At 40.5% G+C, this 18,622-nt stretch overlaps 2 protein-coding genes across 2 annotated transcripts; one reads left to right on the top strand and one right to left on the bottom strand.

Moving 5' to 3' along the window:
- Positions 1–3,472: 3,472 nt before the first annotated feature.
- On the bottom strand, positions 3,473–9,856 carry TDP2 (tyrosyl-DNA phosphodiesterase 2; the record flags this gene model as incomplete). Its single annotated transcript, XM_084281655.1, has 7 exons — positions 3,473–4,023; positions 4,784–4,954; positions 5,289–5,407; positions 5,845–5,936; positions 7,179–7,346; positions 9,526–9,614; positions 9,698–9,856. The coding sequence occupies 7 exons, from the start codon at positions 9,854–9,856 to the stop codon at positions 3,742–3,744; spliced, it is 1,080 nt and encodes a 359-aa protein (XP_084137781.1). The 3' UTR covers positions 3,473–3,741.
- Positions 9,857–9,914: 58 nt separating this feature from the next.
- On the top strand, positions 9,915–15,724 carry ACOT13 (acyl-CoA thioesterase 13). The gene is made up of 3 exons (XM_084283131.1): positions 9,915–10,042; positions 12,726–12,910; positions 15,016–15,724. Exons 1-3 carry the CDS (start codon positions 9,950–9,952, stop codon positions 15,170–15,172), a joined length of 435 nt encoding a protein of 144 aa, XP_084139257.1. The 5' UTR covers positions 9,915–9,949; the 3' UTR covers positions 15,173–15,724.
- Positions 15,725–18,622: the final 2,898 nt, after the last annotated feature.

The raw sequence follows: 18,622 nt of genomic DNA, 5'->3' as shown, positions 1-18,622 counted from the left end.
GTGACAGAGGCGAGAAGCTCATCAGCAGCACCTGGTGTTCATTCAGTCTGCAAGCTCTAGAAATGCTTTGAAGTGGAGGAACAGGCCGATAAAGCAGGTTTGCCACAGATGGCTGAGGGTGAGATGGTGTTTTCTTGCTGAGCCACTTCTTGTCTTTCATAACACTGATGAACTAGTAGGCTTAAAGCTGATGAAATAATAGGCTGAGTGTGCTGCAGTGCTATCTGAAGACCACCAAAGCTTCAAAACATAGCCAGGTAAATGTCCATCTGGTTACTTCCAGCTGCCTTTCCACAGTAAGACCATTCATTTCATTTGACCAAAGCCCTCTGAAGTTGTCAACTCATTGCTGGACATCTGGAGGCTTTTTGGAGCCTGCCTCCGACCTGTGCTGCCCACCACCACCTAATGGCCCCTCCGAACATCCTGGTGCCGGTGGCGGGGAAGCCCTGGCTCGAGGCTCCCTGCACTCTCATCCTTTCCTTAGTCAAAACCGTAGTATTATGGTAACAATTTGTGTTAGTAGGTCAATTTACATCCATGGATATATAAATAAACATAAAAATATGGATAAAGCTTCACAATTTAATTACATGGATATAGATATAAAGATTTAAAAAAAGGGATAAAGCTTTTGTCTTACCTGCCCTCAGCTGTGCTTGTGTTATCTTCACTTGGGGTCCCTATATTCTCCAACACCCATTTAACCCTCCTGTTTTCTCTGCTCTTACCAAAATGGCAGTGTTACACTGGTGGCTTCGCAGTTGCTGGGATTCTCTTTTCTTTGAGCTGATGTTCCACAGCATGCCTTGTCGCCAAGAAATAAATAGGTGTTCTTTATGCATCTTCATTACTTAGTCTTAACTGTACTCTTAGTAAACACAAACCCTGGGAAAGCCATCCATTCATTATTTTCCTCCCTAGAAGTTAAACATTTCTTTAATTCCATTTATATCTCTTGCTTTTTTACTCATTTCAAGCCCTTTTATTGTGGCTATGTTTAAGACTGGCTCTGCCCTCAGAAAAAGAAATAATCTTAATATCTGCATCAAAGTACTAATAAAATAATGCTGCTTTCAATAGCATATGATTTCCTGATTTCCTCAATATCCAGTGCTGCTGATTACCAATAGGAGATACTTATTGCGGTCTCACATTTTCATGTTTGTGCAAGTCCTTGTATGGACGCCATAGTATTAGGTCACTGAAATAGGAAAAGAAATCAAATTGCAAGTTGTAGCCCAAGAAACTTTTTGCTTTGTTTTGCTTTGCTGTTTCTACCCCTTTAAATAATTACATTCTCTTTTCTTACAAGTTTTAGTTGCCACATTCAGCAGATATTTTATCTTTTACATCACTGATTAAATTAAGAGGCAAATTGATGTAAGGGCTCTTACTGCTCTTGATTGTCAGTAATTTGGGTACTTACTAAGTGGTTCAAAGTGTATTTAATTAAATATATAGTGCTTCACATTCTATAGTCAGTGAAACATGCAGCATTTACGTCATCTTAATTTTTAAGTCTGATTATTTCTACTGTAGTTCAAGAAGAGTTTTATAGGCTGTAAGCATAATTTCCTCATTCTGAAAGAATGATTAACCACTAATTATACTGAAAAAGTCTTCTTCTTGCCCATCTTTGTAATTAGAAAAATGAGTTTGCCCTTGCAGAGCATTCTGTCCCTGCTTGTTCCTAATGAAAATGCTATGTCCCCACTCACTATTTCAGAGGTTAAGACTGCTGATCAAAACAGGGGGCAGATACTCAGTGCTGAAGATGAATCTGGAGTTTAGGCTTGGAGCTACACCACATGCTGCTCTGAGCCCCCCATTTTTCCTTCTTTCTTCCCCAAATTAAAAACTTATCCTAACCATCAGCCACTTTTTTCTTATCTTCCAAAACTGTCGGGAAGATGCAGCCACATAAGCAAAGCTAGCCATAATGCAGGATACGACATAAAACTGTTCATTTTGACAAAGCATGAGTTTATCGCACTTTCCCCTCTCCAAGAACTTTAGGAAAGTTACAATCACCTTCCCCATGAATCCTTTGGCTGTAACTACCAGGCATGGAGAGGAGATGTAAATGGTGAAAACAAACCTCATGATGTTTCTTTGCTTTTAGTGAGGAAGAAAGAGACATGCAGCACATCCAAAGGCATGACTGGGCCAGGCCCATTTTAAACCAGGAAGGTAAATTCTGGCATCTACTTTTTACTTTTTTTATTGAATTATTTATTTGGGAGTAAAACAAAGAGATCATGGGCTCAACGGTGGTTTTTTAAAAAAAAAAAAAAAAAAAAGTTACCTCCTCTTCGATTTCGAAACTCAGTTATTATAAAATAAAAGGATACACTGAGAGCGATCAAGCCATTAGGATTCAGACACCCTTTCCAAAAGACAAGGGCCTCTTTCACCTTTAGTAAGAGGAATGTGGGGTTCGACATTTGCATAAATGAATGTAGAGTGACATTTCTCCAGCTGATTTCTCTGGAGATGAATTAACATCCTGAGGTTTATCTGTTTGTTTGGTAAGGTCACCTCTCGTGAATCAATGGAAAAACACGCGTACCTCTGGCCTTTCCATTCTTGGGATGAAATTGGTTAAAGATCCTATTTCAGAGTAGGAACCAACAGATTCACCTTCCCCTGTCCTATATTGTGAAAAGTCCCCAAGACCCAAGGAAAAAAAATGTATTTTTAGACAAACATATATATAGTTTATTGTTTGTAATTAAGAACGCTGTGTGTTAGTACAGGCATTTGGTGCATTTTGTACACCAATTGACAGGGGTTGTCTGTGCTTCCTCTCCATGCGTGTGCACTGAACTTCATGCTTGAAATTTAGGAGTGAGACTTCTCATTTTAAATCAGCTTGGTATGATACGATTTGGTACTTTGCACGTCTATAAAATGATGGGTTCCACGAGACTGGTTACAATGTTCTTTGAGAAAGAAAGCCTATTTATCTTCTGCAAAGTCAGTTAGACCTTGAGCTGCTTTTCTAAGAGCATTCTGTTTTTAGAAGCTCACCAAAAAGATAGTATCTTTTAATCTGCAACTCATATCCAGGTTCATAAAAATAAGCAAGGTATATAACATCCCAAGTGTACAAATTCCATGCAACTTATTACATATAGCCTTTTCGTATTTTCATATCATATAGAGGGCACATTGTAAATCTATTCAATATTTAATTCTTACTTAAGAAACCATTCGTTTGTGAGAATCTGCCTTTTCTTTCCACAGCTCCCTTACTGTCTTGCCTGAAGCTGTGCAAACCTATTTACAACACAAACTTCAGAAGCTAATACAAAACACCCCACAAAAGACACTGCTGTAAAGGGTAACAGAAACAGTTACAAAACAAACAAAGCAGTCATACTAACAGTATTTTCAAAAAGCAGCAGCATTTATTATGAGATTATGTTACATGACAAAATAAAAGCATTTTATAAATCACCCAGTGATTTAGGAATTCTATTTAGCTTTTTCCTCCTCTTTTAAGACTGGAATGTGTTTTTGTTAAAAACAAATGTTTAAAAACATGATTCAAGAACGGATGAATACAATAAGGAAAAAGGAAACCTGGCATTAAATGAAGACATTCCAGCAAAATTCAAAAGCAGAGAATTCGCTATGCTTGAAAATTTAAATATGTCCTACTTAAATTCCGACAGTAAAATTTTGGTAAAACAAGAACAAACCCTTAAAACTTAACAATACAATCCTTTTTCTTTCTTATAATATCACATCAAAGTTACACAAAAGACCCCAGTGATCACTAGGGAATGTGCCACAGTCTAGTTTTTCTAATCCGATCAAGTCCATACTTCGTGGAACAATATTTCCTCCTTCTGCTGCGGGTCGAATGAAAACACGATCAAACCGCAATTTGCATTTACTCGTTATGCCCAGGTTAGTGTTGGAGCTTGTGTCCCAGGTATAGCGGCAGTGTTGAGGTTTACCCAAAAACTCCCACATATCCATGACGTTGTTAGGTAAGCCACCTAGCTTAGTAACCTGAAGGGAGAAAATAGAACTATGTTGTCAAAATATCATTTTTTTTCCCTGCAAAACATCAGTTGTGAAAAACAAATATATGAGAGGCATTTCTAAATTCTGGTATTTCTCAGTAGACTCTACAGCGTGACCAATTTCTGTCATACTTTCTACATCCAAAATAGACTACAACACAAGTGCTTGTTTCTGAAATTTTGAGGTATGGGGGTCAACACCATGTTCTCTGAAACAAGGTCATTCCAGCTCGCTGCAATAGAATTTCTCTATTAGGGAAGGATGAAACCCTCACCTTTACTAACAATGTACAGTTTTCACTTTTAAGATCAGCAGCCAAACACGGCTTCTCATCTTGAGTATCTCCATGACGGAGGATGAATTTTCAAATCCCAAAACCTTTCACCAGAGCACCCTCTTCAATTATTTTATTAGCATTAACTCTCTGAAAATCAGAGAGTCGAACAAATAAAGATCATGATCTCAAAATCAGAATATGCTTTGAAATTTGAAACTTCATTAACTACCCCTGCAGCTACTCAGAAATACATATTGAGAATTCAGCATTTTGTGCTACAGCTGTAACAAAAGCCTCAGCATAGCAATATCTCAGCTTCTTACTCTTAAAACATGACTAAGCAAAAAAGCATGACTAAGAAGTTGCAGATCTCTGCTGTGTAGTTCATTTTCCATAAAGACAACAGAAAAGTCTGAGAAGATATTGCCAAAACACCTTAGAATAACCAGGTTGCTTCTCTCTAATTACCTCACTGTCTCTGAGGTTTGTATCCCCTCCAAATATAACAGTGGTGGACTCAGACTCCTCCTGCATTTTTTTTAGCACTATTTGCAGTTGCTTCACACGCTCCTTGGAATGGTCTTTAGTGCTCTCCAGATGAGAAGTCATAAGGCAAAGTTCATTACCAGATATGCTCACCTGTGCATGAAACAAAAGAGCAGTGTTACGTTCCACACCATGATATGAAGTTCAAAGACAAAAAGTAATCACAAAGTAAATTACTGAATGACAGAGTGGTTAATACTAATTTTAAATTGGAGAAAAATTACTTATAGGAGGATAGTAGGCTTCCAGATCGTTTCCAGAAGTTATAAGACTGAAAAACAAAGCACGGGCAGTAACTTAATGATTTAATTTTGCTAGCATCAAATGCAACACAGCTGATATGTTTGAGTAAGGCCAGACCAGCCTTTCCTGTGATTTTTTTTTTGTTTTGCAGACATGCAGCTGCAGGACGTAATGACTGACTCACATGCACAACCAAAAGGTTCCTCATCATGGACGTTGTTGGAAAACCTATTATCTCTTGTTTTAGTAATTTCACTCTTGATTTCTTCAACAGAATGACAGTGAAATAGCCATCTATATTACCTAAAGAGGAACAGGGAAAGAAAAGGTCAAAGTTATCTTCTGATGTAGCATGAAGTTAAAGATCTTAATTAGATCTCCTTACTATGATCTGGGAGAATAATTTGTAAGGTATACACAATCATTACTTAAAAGTTTCTTAATGTGGGTATGAATTTTTCAGATTTTTTAATCCAAATGTGTAACAAACTACTTATCTATAGCACTTCCTTTTGCTAATCTTGCTATCAGTCCTTCAAAATGCAGAAAAAATACAAAGGAAACCACCAGTCAAGCGAGCTTTTCGTTGGGATAATTTGCATCAAACGACATGCTGGTATCAAAACACAGTCTTTTAAGTCTTTTAAGTCCTTCCTTCTTCAGCTTCCTCTTTTCAGCTGCTACAAATGGTGCTTACTTTGTCTAGTTTCTGTCTTAAGAAATTGAGGCTTACTTCTTACCTGGAATAACAGTGTAACTGGCTACTCTACTCTGCAGAATACAAAGATACGGTAAGATGACCTCCTGTAAAAACACGACATCTGGACTGTATCTGAAATCAGCAAGACAAATTTTTAAATTAACTACTGAAAGATAGTATTGTTACACTCTGATGTCAAACAGAACAGGGTCAGGGATTTCAGGTGCATTTTTTCCTCATCTTCCTACATATTTTGAGACCTCATTTAAAAAAAAAAAAAAAAAGGAAGAAAAAACCTTATCCACTGTATTTAGTACCACATAAATATACCACCAATGTTGAAGGCATGAAACAATGATTATTACAGATACAGTACTGACATGGTAATAAAATGCATGACTTATGTATGTCTTGATCTTCATCCAGTTTCACCAGCGCCAAGCTTCTTCATTCCTTAGAGCTGTGCCATCAATAACAGTTCATGTGGGGTAGCAGTCCTGAAAGGACTTAGGCATTTAGATGCAACTTCACAGCTGTCCCTGACAATTTTTGCTACAATGCTGCTCTAAGCAGATGAAGGACAAACCTAAGGCCTTATTTACAGAAGAAGAATAAAGTCACCTCAGATTAATAAAAATGAAGTGAAATTTGATTTAGTTAAGGGTTTTCTGCTGGATTTAGAAGAATAAATTTTGTTTAAATCAGTTTAATTAACATTGATAAATTACTGTATGAAGATACACCACTTTACGTAATTATTAAATTGCTCATAAATATATTAATGTGAAGCTTCCAGTGATGCAAGTATAACAGGTGATCACAGATTCTACTGCTTTTATCTCAATTTGCACATTGCTATTTTGTATAGACAAGTAACAGTAATGGCAAGAGAGCCATTTTTCAAATAACAAAACAAACAAAAAACCTTACTGACCTTTCAAATGGCTTGCTCTAGAATTAAGTTACTCATATTACTGGAATAAAACAATCAAGTTAAGTTACTCATATTATTGGAATAAAACAATCAAGTTTCTTCCAGTTTCATCCTCTTTTTGCGTATGTGTGGGAAGTATGAAATATGCTCTTGATGTGGGAGTGCATCTTGATGTAAACAATATTGTTCATTACAAAAAGATTTTTAAAGTAGTTCTCACACTACCTCTAACCCCTGAAATGCTGTGCAAGTTCAGACCTCTTCCAACTAGTATTATCAACTTTTATTCAGCTATTTAGGATTTGTAAGGGTACTGCATTACTGAAACTAATTTTAATATAATTTGGGCATGAAGACTTTTTTAAAATATCTAAAATGAGAAGCTCGCTTTCTGCTTTAAAGCTGGGTACACAACACAACAAAGACGAAGCTATGCTTACAATGCCAGGTAAGAACAGACGCCTCTAGCTCGCTCTTGTAGATTTCTGGAGTCCAGCCCATCAATGTTCCAGGTTATCAGTGAGAAGCTGCTGTCATCATCTTGTTGCCTTGAGTCTGCACCAGCATCGCTGACATTACTAGTAGTAGCATCTGCTGTGAGGTCAATACTAAAAAGATAGTCACGTGTTTGTCAACATGCATAATACTGTTCTTCGTGCAACTACCTCTCATATCTTTGAAAGTACAATGGTTTACATCCATTACAACTTACAGGTGGCTATTTAAAGCATTCCCAACAAATAAGTTAACATACATTGAACTCTTACTGTAATTTAGAAGCACAGTAACTAAACATACGGACCTCAATCACACAGAGCTTTACGATATAGGAGAATTAAGGGCACCTTCTTCCTCATAGACACAAAGTAACATTTACCATTCTGATTTAAGTTATCCGATGGCAACCAATGTGATCCAATGAACTTGAGCGATTCAACTCTTTCGCCCTGCCAGAGACAGTCTGTGTACATTAGTTATGTAAACACTCTCCATTATATTAGAAACAAAGAAATGCTGCCATGACTTGCTTTTATGCGCCCATCTTCATAACCAGGTAAAATTTTTGAGTCCCCCTTGGGCAGACATGTGCAAACTCACTCTGACAAACTGACAATCATTTTCTTTGGGAATATTCACCCCCAAATCCCACCTCAAAAACACAGGGCCCTATCTACCCTGTTGACTTGATAAAGACTGAATAGCACTGTCACATTATGAGTGCCTAATCTAGCCACTGCTTGGGGATCACGTCACCAAAGGGAACCCGACTCCTCCGAAGTGCGGCCCAATGTGAATTCCTTCAGTAAAGGGAGAATCTAAAACAACGTATGTTCAATAGGATAGCTAAGACTATTTTGGCAAAGTTGGGATACTGGAGCTTTGTTTTTAAACACAGAATTTATATGCTTACATGGAAATAAGGCCTTGAAACAAAACTTATCTATTCCCTAGAGAGTAGCATTGTGGTTTTTTTTATTTCATGCTGAACAAACAACCTAAGACTCCACTGCCATACGCATAACGTAAACAGAACACAAAAAGGAAAGCATACAAAGGAGAGGGAGCTAAGGGCTATTTAGATAGGTTATCTTTCAAAATTTTCATGGTCCCATTTTATATTCATACAGTAACCTGAATAACAATGAGATGAAGTACCAAAGTCTGCTTGGACTCCAAGAGGTGTGGAAAAAGCAAGTGAAGCAGTTCCCCACCCACTTAATACCCACTAGCGTATTCAGTATGGGGCGGGAGGAGGCATTTTCTGTTAGAAAAATGAAAAACAGGAATCCTAGAGAAAATGAAATTGCCTAGTACTGACACCAGCAATAGTGTTCCATTATCAAATACATAACTTTAACCTGTTCTTCTATATCAGCTTGGTTATCACTGCTTATGAGCAGCAGTGCAGAGGTCGTGCTAGAGGCAGTGCACATAGACCAGCTACTACAGCTCCTCTCTAGCAGCTAAAAAAATACCTTTTTTTCACTCCCATGTGCCTCACCCCCTCAAGGCCAACACGCCAAGCACCTCTCTGTAGGTGACAGGCACCGCAAGCCCCCTTTTACCTTATAGCATACCACAACTCAGCCCCAAGGATTCTCCCAAGACCAGACCTGAAAGTTTTGCAGTCATTACCCTGGAACACTTCTGTAAGTCAGGTTTTAAGCTGCCAATACCAAAGGCAAGATGGTTGGGCAAGGGCTTGCTTAAAGCCCACCGGGAAGGCCCAACACTGGGCAGCAAAATGCGAGCAGGTCTGAAACTGAGCAGGTCCCTTGCCTCCAAGGCCTCCATCACCTCCTTCTGACACATCCTGCGTGCCCCAGCTGAAGGCAGAAGCTGCAGGGCAAAGCCAAAAGGAAGAAAAAAAAAAATAGACCCGTACAATTTCATACAGACGTGTTCTGACTCGGTGTGGACCGCCTAGCATTAACGTTTAGGAGGCCTGCTTTTTTCATATATACAGCTCTACGAAGGAAAAACAAGCATGCTGTTACCAAACACAGCTTACTCATACCAACAAAGCCCTCTGGGGCTCTTCTACTAAACGTGGATGTACAAAATAAATAAACCTCCAGAAACCAGCTTCCCTCACGCCTCATCTCAGCAAGCCCTATGGGTGTGCTGCGGGGCAGTCCGTCTGTGAGAGGCACGGGGGGGGGCTTTGACCCTGACTTCTGCAGGGTGTGCATGCAGGGGGCGATGCGATTTATGGAAATATAACCACGGGCACCACGGGACGAGCCGGGCACCCCGGGGTCGGGCATCTTGGGGTCGGGCACTCACCAGCCCCCCGGGTCCATGCGTGGCGGCGGCTCCCTGCCTCCCTCGTCCTTGTCCTCCAGCGGCTGCTCGAAGTAGGCGTTCAGCGCCCTCTGAAGCACAGGGGCAGAGCTGAGTTAGGGCTCCCAGCTCCACCCAACCCACCCCGTCCCACCCCATCCCATCCCCCTGGTACCTCCAGGTGCCAGTCGTGGTCGCCCAGGGCTCCGCACGCTGCCGCCGCGCTGCAGCCCGTGATGGCGGCGAACTGGGCGCTCAGCGCCTTCCTCCGCTCCATCTCCTCCGTCTCCATCGCGGTCCCCCCTTCCCCTGCCGCCGCCGCCGCCACCTCCATGGCTCCGGCCGGGCACAACGGGGCGGGACGGGGCTGGCGGAAGGGGTTGGAGCCGTTCCGGGCCGGGGACGAGAGGCGGTGGCGAGGGGCAGCATGCCGGGCGGCACGGGCTTGGCGGCGGAGGGCTTGCGGGAAGCCATGAGGTACATGGTGGAGTCGCAGGGCTTCGACAGGGTGCTCCGCAAGGTACGGCGCTGCGAGGGGGCGAGGCCAGGGCGTTTCTCCCTTCGCAATAACCCAGCGCCATGATCACCTTCAGGGCTGGGAGACTGCGGGGTAAAACGTGCTCGGAAGGAGAAAGGAGCCCGTGCTGACAGCCCCTCCTCGAAGCCAGGCTGGAGGTACCAGGCACGGCTTGCTGTGGAGGAGTGTGGTTGAGCGGTGTAGCTCCTGTGTAACGCTACCTAATGATCCCAAAAACCGAGCTCTAGGGACATTGCCGTGCCTTCTGGGGTCGTGCCACCTCTGGGTTGTGTAGGGCTTTCCCGTGAGGCACTCTGAGGATCCTCGCTAAATTTTGCAGCGCCAGGATCCTGCTTCTGGTGCCCTGATTTCTCTTTGTTTACATACCCGTGACGTGCAGAGATGAAGTAAATATATCTAAAAAATACAGCCACTTCAAAATTTATGTTTTTCCTGACAGCTCTGTGATCCCACACATTTAAAGAAAGCAGCTATAAGACATACAGGTCATATATAAGAGTCATTACAAGAGTCCTTTAGTTACAGAGTCTAATCAGTCCTTAGTGACCTCTTCACCCTGGTAGCTGTCCTCACCTTTCACCTTAAAATCTCACTGTGTGGAGAACTAATGCAGTAGTTTGGGTCGAAAAGGTAACTTTTTGAAGGAAGTAAGCCTTGGGAGGCGGGCTACTTACCTTGCTTTGGAATACATTTTGACTTTTTCTGCATTCCTCTTCTAGAAATAGGATAGTAGGAATGCAATCCTAATAAAAGTAAAAGTTTTGCTCTGATTTAAAGTATCTGCTGCTGCACTGGGAGATAACAAAACCTTTCTTGCCATAATTACAATATGACTTGAATTTTTTCCTATTCTGAAGAAGACAGAGTTTAGGCTGAAACTTCCCAGGTTTAGCATCAGACCAAGTTTCTGGTTTAATTCCAGTGAAGTATCTACATAAGGCTTAACGTCTATGGGTTTTGAAGCCCATTCTCCAAAGTAGTGCATCGCAGTTGTAGCTGGAAGCCAGAGCAGTGTACCTCTCACTGAGACGTGTGGGAGGACAGCACAGGGGGCTTTGAGAAGTACCAACAGCAGCTCTAGCTGTGTAAGTGTTCAAATACCAAACTATTTCTGACAAGGGGAGAAGGCAGCAAGTGTTAGATCAGAGCAGTGGCTGAGAACAGATGCTTTCCTTGCCTTGCTGCTGGATTGGAGCACTCTCTAAAGGCAATGGAAGCCTTCTGCTCCCAGCGTCAAGCATCAGCAAAAGACCCTTATCACAAATTCTGTCTGAAATAAAGGCCTCCGGTTACTGCTTTACAGCACGGCTGACCTTGGGATCTTCATTGGTCAGGGTGTTGTTTTCATACTAGGGTGCTGCCTCAGCAATGTCCCATCTATTTAATTCCTTTTTTTTTTTTCCATTTGAAGTTGGACTGAGTACTCCATTACCATTTATCTTGGTAGCATTTCTTTACAAATTTCGCAAAAACTTTGTTCTGCCAGAAAGGGATTTTAGCTGGAATTGAGATTTTATACATTAAACATAATAAAATACGTTATTTTATAATAACGTTTATAAAATACATAATAACGTTTATAAAATACATAATAAAAGACGTTATACATAAACAGTAGTGAAACAGGAGACATTTCAGTCTTAATTTCTTTTAAGATCATAGAGAATAAGTCGGTCTGCTTGATATGGTATGGAAACATTTAAGTTTAAAAAAAATCCACACAATTTTTGATCCACACAAAATTTGGTGTTAAAAAATTAGAAAAAAAATGTAGGAATTATAATAAATACATACACATTTCACTTGTGGCAGTCTAGAGGTACTTCAAAGTATGAACTGCAAGAGTAAATATATAAATATATATATATATAGTACTTAGACCAGTTCTGGATATGCCTTCAGAGTTTCAGATTCTGAATATAGTACTAGTACCTGAAGCAACTTGAATAAAAAAATTGGAAATACTGAAATGTAGTAACTTCTTGGTCTCAAAAATCCAGCTTTGCTGATGACATGGGGAAGCACAGTACCACAGATGTACTGTAATTTTCTGTGTAACACCTCTGGGCTAGAATAAAAGTGTATACGCAAGTCACGGTGCTGTAGTACGGTGTGACACAGCGTTGTATAATTCTGCCCAGGAATACAAATTTCAGTTCAGGGAGGCCAATCTGATTATCTTTTCCAGCGCTCCTTCCAAAGTACAGGTTTTTGCTGAGGTTGCTCTGGTATAAAGATTAATGAACTACTGTCGGTCATATTTCCATTTTCACAGCTAACAAATACACCTTCACAACTGTGGTACAAAGCAGTTTTGTGTTCCCTCTAATCTGGCTTTTCAGTAACAGATTAAAGGAAAAGAAAATTAAAGCAGAATGCTGTCTCCTAGGCAATTCCCGAGAGCATAGCAAGTGTTGAAGGTTTGTTAAATTGTCGGTTTAAATATTTATCTGTGCTAGAAATGCAAATTTTTCTAAGGAAGCAATCTTCTGGTCAAAATTTATGGAAACATATAATGCGACAGTTAAATTAGTACATTTTTCATCTTTCAATTTGTCTCACAAATTCAAAATTGAAACAGGATTTACTTTCAACTTGATTCAGGGCAGCATCTGGAGTTGTTACTGTTGTCAGTAAACTCTTAATTCCTCTTTTGTTTATACAGATAAAACTTCTTTCTGCAACCCCAGGAAAAGTTGTATGTGAATTGAAAGTAGAGGAGGAACATACCAACAGAGGTGGCACGTTACACGGAGGTTTGACAGCCACGCTCGTGGATGTGGTATCAACAGCAGCGTTGCTGCACACGGAAAGAGCAGCACCAGGGGTCAGCGTGGACATGAACATCACGTAGGTATCATCCACAGTGTTTGCTAGAACATGCTAACTTCTCTTCCCCAACAAGGTTTTGACTCCATAACACTTCCCTTCTACGTTGTAGTACGGGCTTTAAAAAGGTGTTGCCTTCGGTTTCAGAAGTCTTGCTTTGAGAAATTATGTAGGGGGTGAGAGAGAGCATATTTGACAATATTGCCAGGCTGCAAAATTTGAGTTGGAGTTTCCTAAGCTTTTATTTCCTGTGTGTTCAAGAGATGTTACTCACTCATTCACTGAATGTTAAAGGGACTTTAGGCAGTAAATTTTAGTTTTACACAACAAGCTCAACTTGTTTGCTTGTGAAGATATGTTAGAGTGTTCTCAAACAACAAAATGTAGGTCAAGCAGCTTTCTATAAACCTTTTTTATAGTATTAGTCCATTAAAGATTAAAACAAGAAACATTTTAGCTCTGTTCATATGGAGGGTAAATTACAGATTGAGTCAATTTCTCATGAGAGGAACATTCCTTTATTCTAGACCCATTGAAGACTGAGAATAGTTCTTCCTGTATTGCAGTTTTTAAAAAGTGCCTTTAAGAAAAAATCCCAAAACCTTCTTTGATCACAGTATTACAGCTTGTCAGCTTTGCTTCGTTACTTTCAGTGAAGGGACTGTGGCTGCTTGGAACTGAAGTAATCCTACTTGGAATAACTAACACTGAGCATTAAAAATCTTGGAGAAGTAGCTCCTCATCAAAACTGTCTAAAATGTTAAAAGGGCGTGGGGAGTGATCTGTGTATCTTTACCAGATGTCGTCCTTTCCCCCCAGCACTTTATGATTTCTCCACTGGTAGGCTGGGACTGGAGCATCTACTTGAGCTTTCCATTGTCTCTGTGATGACCTGAAAATGACTGGAAATGGAAACTTGAAATGCTCATAAATTTTTTTTTGCCTTGCAGCAGCATGAGAGGCCCAGATTTTAATTACTTACCCTATCAAAAATGCCTACCCAATTATATAAGAGCTAAGATCTCAAGAAAATACCCTCTGTGGAGGTGATCCAAAATGATCGAGTAGCATAACAGTTAGGAAACATTATCTGGGTTAAACAAAGCTGTAGCTATTGCTTCAGACTGCTGCTTTCAATAAACAGTTGATGTTGGCTATCAGATATTGCTGTACTAGAAGATTTTTCCTTTTGGGGAAGGCTCTTTTTAAAAAGTTGTCATGAGGAAGCTATTTCAGTAATGGAAAGAACAGGGAGAAACGGGCTATTTACTTACTTATTTAAATCACAAGGGGATTAGCAGCCTCTGAGAATGAAAGAAGACTGAAACCCTGCCCCCTGCCAAGTAACGGGGCTTGTGCTACACCAGCCGTGGGCATGACTGACATACTTCTGACGTGGTGTCATGCATAAAAGTGATCTGGTTGATGAAGCACTTACACATTCTCCCGTGTAATTCTGACGTTTGAGTATTGTTCCCTTACCTCACACCACATCCCTCCTGATCCTTTTCAGGCTTTTTGTGGTGGAATAATTTCTTACTCCCCGGAGAGAGTTGTCAGAGCACACCCACCCACTCACGTAATGAAAACAAAAAGTTGTGTAATGAATGGAAACAGAGTTAAACCAGGAAGGTTTGAAAGCCTCCCAAATTTCCGTGACTTTTCTCTGGCCAGGGTCTGAGAAGCAGTTAACTTACAATTAGGTTCCATACAGAAATGACCTTCTGGAGCATTTGTTCCAGAGACATCCTGCAGCTCAACCAGCCAGGCTGGCTTAGAAAGGCCATAGGAAGCCAGCAGTGGCTGGAATAGGACTTGGAGCTGAGCTTGTAACTAAGATCTTTGGTACCCTGTTGTTTCTGTTCCAAAAAGGGCTTTTCATCAGAACCAAGAGATGGGCTTCTTTCTATCCTCTGTTTTCAGGGAACTGTTGTACTGAACTACCACTGCAGTACTTAGGAGGGACTTTAGGACTTGAAGCAGCAGGGATTTTCAAGCAGGTAGTTAAAAGACGTGCCTATTACTTATTTTTGATAATTCCCTTCACAATAATCTGAAATGCAGGAATATTCTTGGATTTGTGCTCTGTACAGACTCTTACCCGTTCATTTTGTTCTTCATTGAAGATACACTTCAGCTGCTAAGATTGGAGAAGAGGTACTGATTACAGCTCAGATTTTGAAGCAAGGAAGAAATCTTGCATTTGCCACCGTGGATTTAACGAATAAGGCAACAGGGAAGTTAATTGCACAAGGCAGACATACAAAGTATCTAGGCAATTAATACAAGTGACTTCAAAAATAAGAATGTTGGATTAAGATTCCTGTATAGAATCATTTTCACATTTATGTAATAAGACATTATCTACACAATTTTGATCACCTATATGATGTGAGTTGTCTCTGTCTCACGATAAACGAACAAATTCATTGCCATCAAAGTTGCTAAAAGCCTAAAATTAGTGCCTATTCAGGGATGAAGAATAGAACAAAATAGCACGGAAATGCATCTGTTTGTGTGTTTTTCATGGGGGGCAAGGTAACAAAGAAAAAGGCTTTGGAAGAGCAGTGTGGTTTGCCAGCATGACCGTGTTAAGAGATCTATTTTCCTTTGACTGTGGTACAGTCAAAGCAGCTCTGTCTTCAGGCTGGTCACAAGCACATTTGAACAGCAGTAATGTATGCTTACAAAGTATTTGTTCTGTAGAATGGTGATGAAGAGTTCTGTAAGCATAACATAAGACCAGTTGGAAAGTGTAAAGCAAGGTAATACTGAATGTAATTCACTGATGTTGTAACAAATTCAAAAATATTCAATAAAGCTTTCTAAAACAACCTTCTTAAAGATTTTATTACCTCTTTGTGTTGAGTTAAAGCTTGTCAGGATGGAGTGGTTGAAGGAGGGTATAGTGCAACCCTCATACATCAATTCACCTGAAGAGTTTCTTCCTCCTCTCTGTGATTTCTGCATGTGAAAGTACAGCTACATCATCAGGGCTTCTCAACTCTACCTACCTAAAGTTCTGTCTACATTTGTTTGAAAATCAGGTGAGACTTAGAGGTGTGTGAAAATAAATTCTGAAGACTTTCTATCAGGCTAAAGTTGTAGATTGTCTGACTTGCACTGAATTTGGTAGAGCTAAGTTGCTGTTTCATCAGCTACATGTAAGACTTGTCTCTTCATGCAGTGTTATGAACAGGCTTAACTGCTTTTAAACATGACATGATCCTTGGCAAGGCTATCACACTACAAAAAAAAAAAAAATGCTACAGGCACAGTATAAGTTTATATAAGCCATGACCTTAGTTCTGCTCTAGCGAAGATTTGTGCATGCACAAATACACTGGTAAAGCATGTGCAAATATCTTTTTGTCATGCAAGCTGACTCATTGACCTTAGTGATTTCAGTTTTGTGACTGAAAATGTATTTAGGACTTTCTTGTGCATTCCCAAAACAAAAGACTTTCCAATGAATTGTGCTAAGTAACCTGTTCATGCAGACTGATTTCCAAAGATAAACAATTTCACTAATGTATCAGTTGTTCTGAGATGGTTTTCAAACAAGTGACACAGCTAAAAGAAATAACTGTTTAATGGAAGTTTAAAGTCAAAAAAAAAAAAAAACCAACCTCCAATGGGCTTAGGCTCTCCAAGTGTATCTTTGCTCTAAGTCTGAAACAGTTGCTCATGGTGTACTCAGTAGAAGCTCTCTGAGGCTCAGAAGTATATACAGCTTACATGCCTGCAGCTTTGTACTTTTAACAGTAGTATCCTCTCTTCAAGCAACACGTTATGATTTTTCCCCTCAGTACTTGACTCACGTTCAGAACCATCCCTGAATTCCATTTATAGAAGCAACGCTTTACTGAAGCAGATCTGAGGAGACGATTACTACAGGTACAAACTTCATCTTTGCTGACCAGTACTATACACTTCACTGGGTCAGGTTGTTTCCCACTTTATATTTTCCTCTGCCTGGAAATCAATTATTTATCTAGCATCACCAGTTCCTCTGGAATAACTAGCAGGAAGAGACAGGATTGAATACAGTAGACACGTCTGAGTTTACTAATTGCTGTTTATGGTTGTTCTAATGAAATGTTCTGTCACCTCTAATTGTCCTTCACTCTCTTCTCCATGCTTTTTCTCACATTTCCCAAGTTTCTCTAGTGTCTTCTATAGGCTCCCTGTATAGTAGAATGCAAGAGGCGAAAGAAATAGCAAGGATTCAGACTGCTCCCCCCAGCTATTACAAGTCATTGGAACACGAGAGTGATTTTGATTATTTCCAGAAGTAAAAGGCAAAGGAGGTCCTGAATCCACGTGCTGAAGGATTGAGAATGCTCTCAGTGAGCTCTGTGCACCAGGGCAACTCTGGTTGTGTAAGAACTGTCCCAGTGCAACTTAACACAAGTTCCTGCAGTCCCAGCTGGCTGCCTCAGGAAGGTACCGTAGTTAAGTGCTCTCATTCTATCACATACTATTCATCATATCTACATAATTACAATTGAAAAATGTCCAGGCAAATTAGGAATGGCAAACCTCAACATGTAAACAAAAGTATCCTCCTGTTTCTATTCACGCCTGGCAAGGACTGTCACAGGCTGCGAGGGAAACCTTCCTGAAATAGCCAAACAATTCTTTTCTCCCTTCAGACTATTCAACACAGTATTTTAGTACTGCCCATTTAGTTATCGGGGTATCACTAACATGCGGGCCAATTGTTTTAGAAGCAGTTTGTTAAAGTGATTATTTTAAGCCATGCTTGTCTGTTACCCCTCCACCAGCAGCAGCACAGACCCCATAATTTATTTCACAGCTTAGGGTTGGAGATCACCTTAGGAGGAGTTGTCACTGATGAGCTTGCTTCGCTTTGGGAGTAAGCTGTCAAACGTCACCGAGCATTTCCAAAAGTGTTCTTTGCTGCTTCCACTCTAACCTGCATGTTCAAAATTCTGTATCTTATTTTAGCTGAGCCTGAAAGGAAATGGTGGTAAAAAACTACTAAGGACAAACGGCACTTGGTTCCACCTGGCATCACAGCGAGCAGATCTCCTGTGGGGTTGACCTGGTTCCATCACAGCAGATTTAACTCTCCTTACAAGCAAATGAAGTGACTCGATAAGATCCTCTCGTGATTCTGATTATTACACCAAATTACATACCCAGTAACTGACATTTGTAAGCTCTGTACCTCACAGCTGCAAACAATGAGACTGTTCATCCCAAATTGTTCTTTTTTTTTTTTTCCCCTTAACATACCAAATGCCTACACAACACTACTTGATGTCTAGAGGTCACATAGGGCCGAGCTTTTTTTTTTTACACCGTGGTACACAACACATCAAGGTTCATCTTCATCAGTTAAAGCATCTGCAGCTTCCCACTGCATGCAATGTATCGGTCGGCAAAACGTTTCGTGCTGGTTTCACATCGCTGCTGTCTGTTGCGTGAATGCATTCAGGCTGACACCTGCCTAAGTTGTGCCATGGTGGATCTGCGCGTTACAGATCCCTTGAAAAAGATGAGGAATCAATATAAGGGGCTCACAGCTGAGCTACCTCACCTAGGTTACTCTGCCCATTTAATTACGAGTTAGTTGGTTTACAAATCTCCAATTGGCACAAGCCACTTGTAGGGAACAGGGAGGGGGAAGGAATTAGAGTCGGGCTGTGAAGTCACTGTTGTGAACAGCAGCGAGGTTCTGTGCTGCTGAACTTACTGGCTCTGAGC

The sequence above is a fragment of the Netta rufina genome (genome assembly GCF_964035555.1).
Source record: "Netta rufina genome assembly, chromosome: 2".
In the NCBI taxonomy this organism is placed as follows: Eukaryota; Metazoa; Chordata; class Aves; order Anseriformes; family Anatidae; genus Netta; species Netta rufina.
The sequence above is the reverse complement of the archived record's forward strand: the minus strand, read 5'-3'. Positions and strand labels throughout refer to the sequence as shown.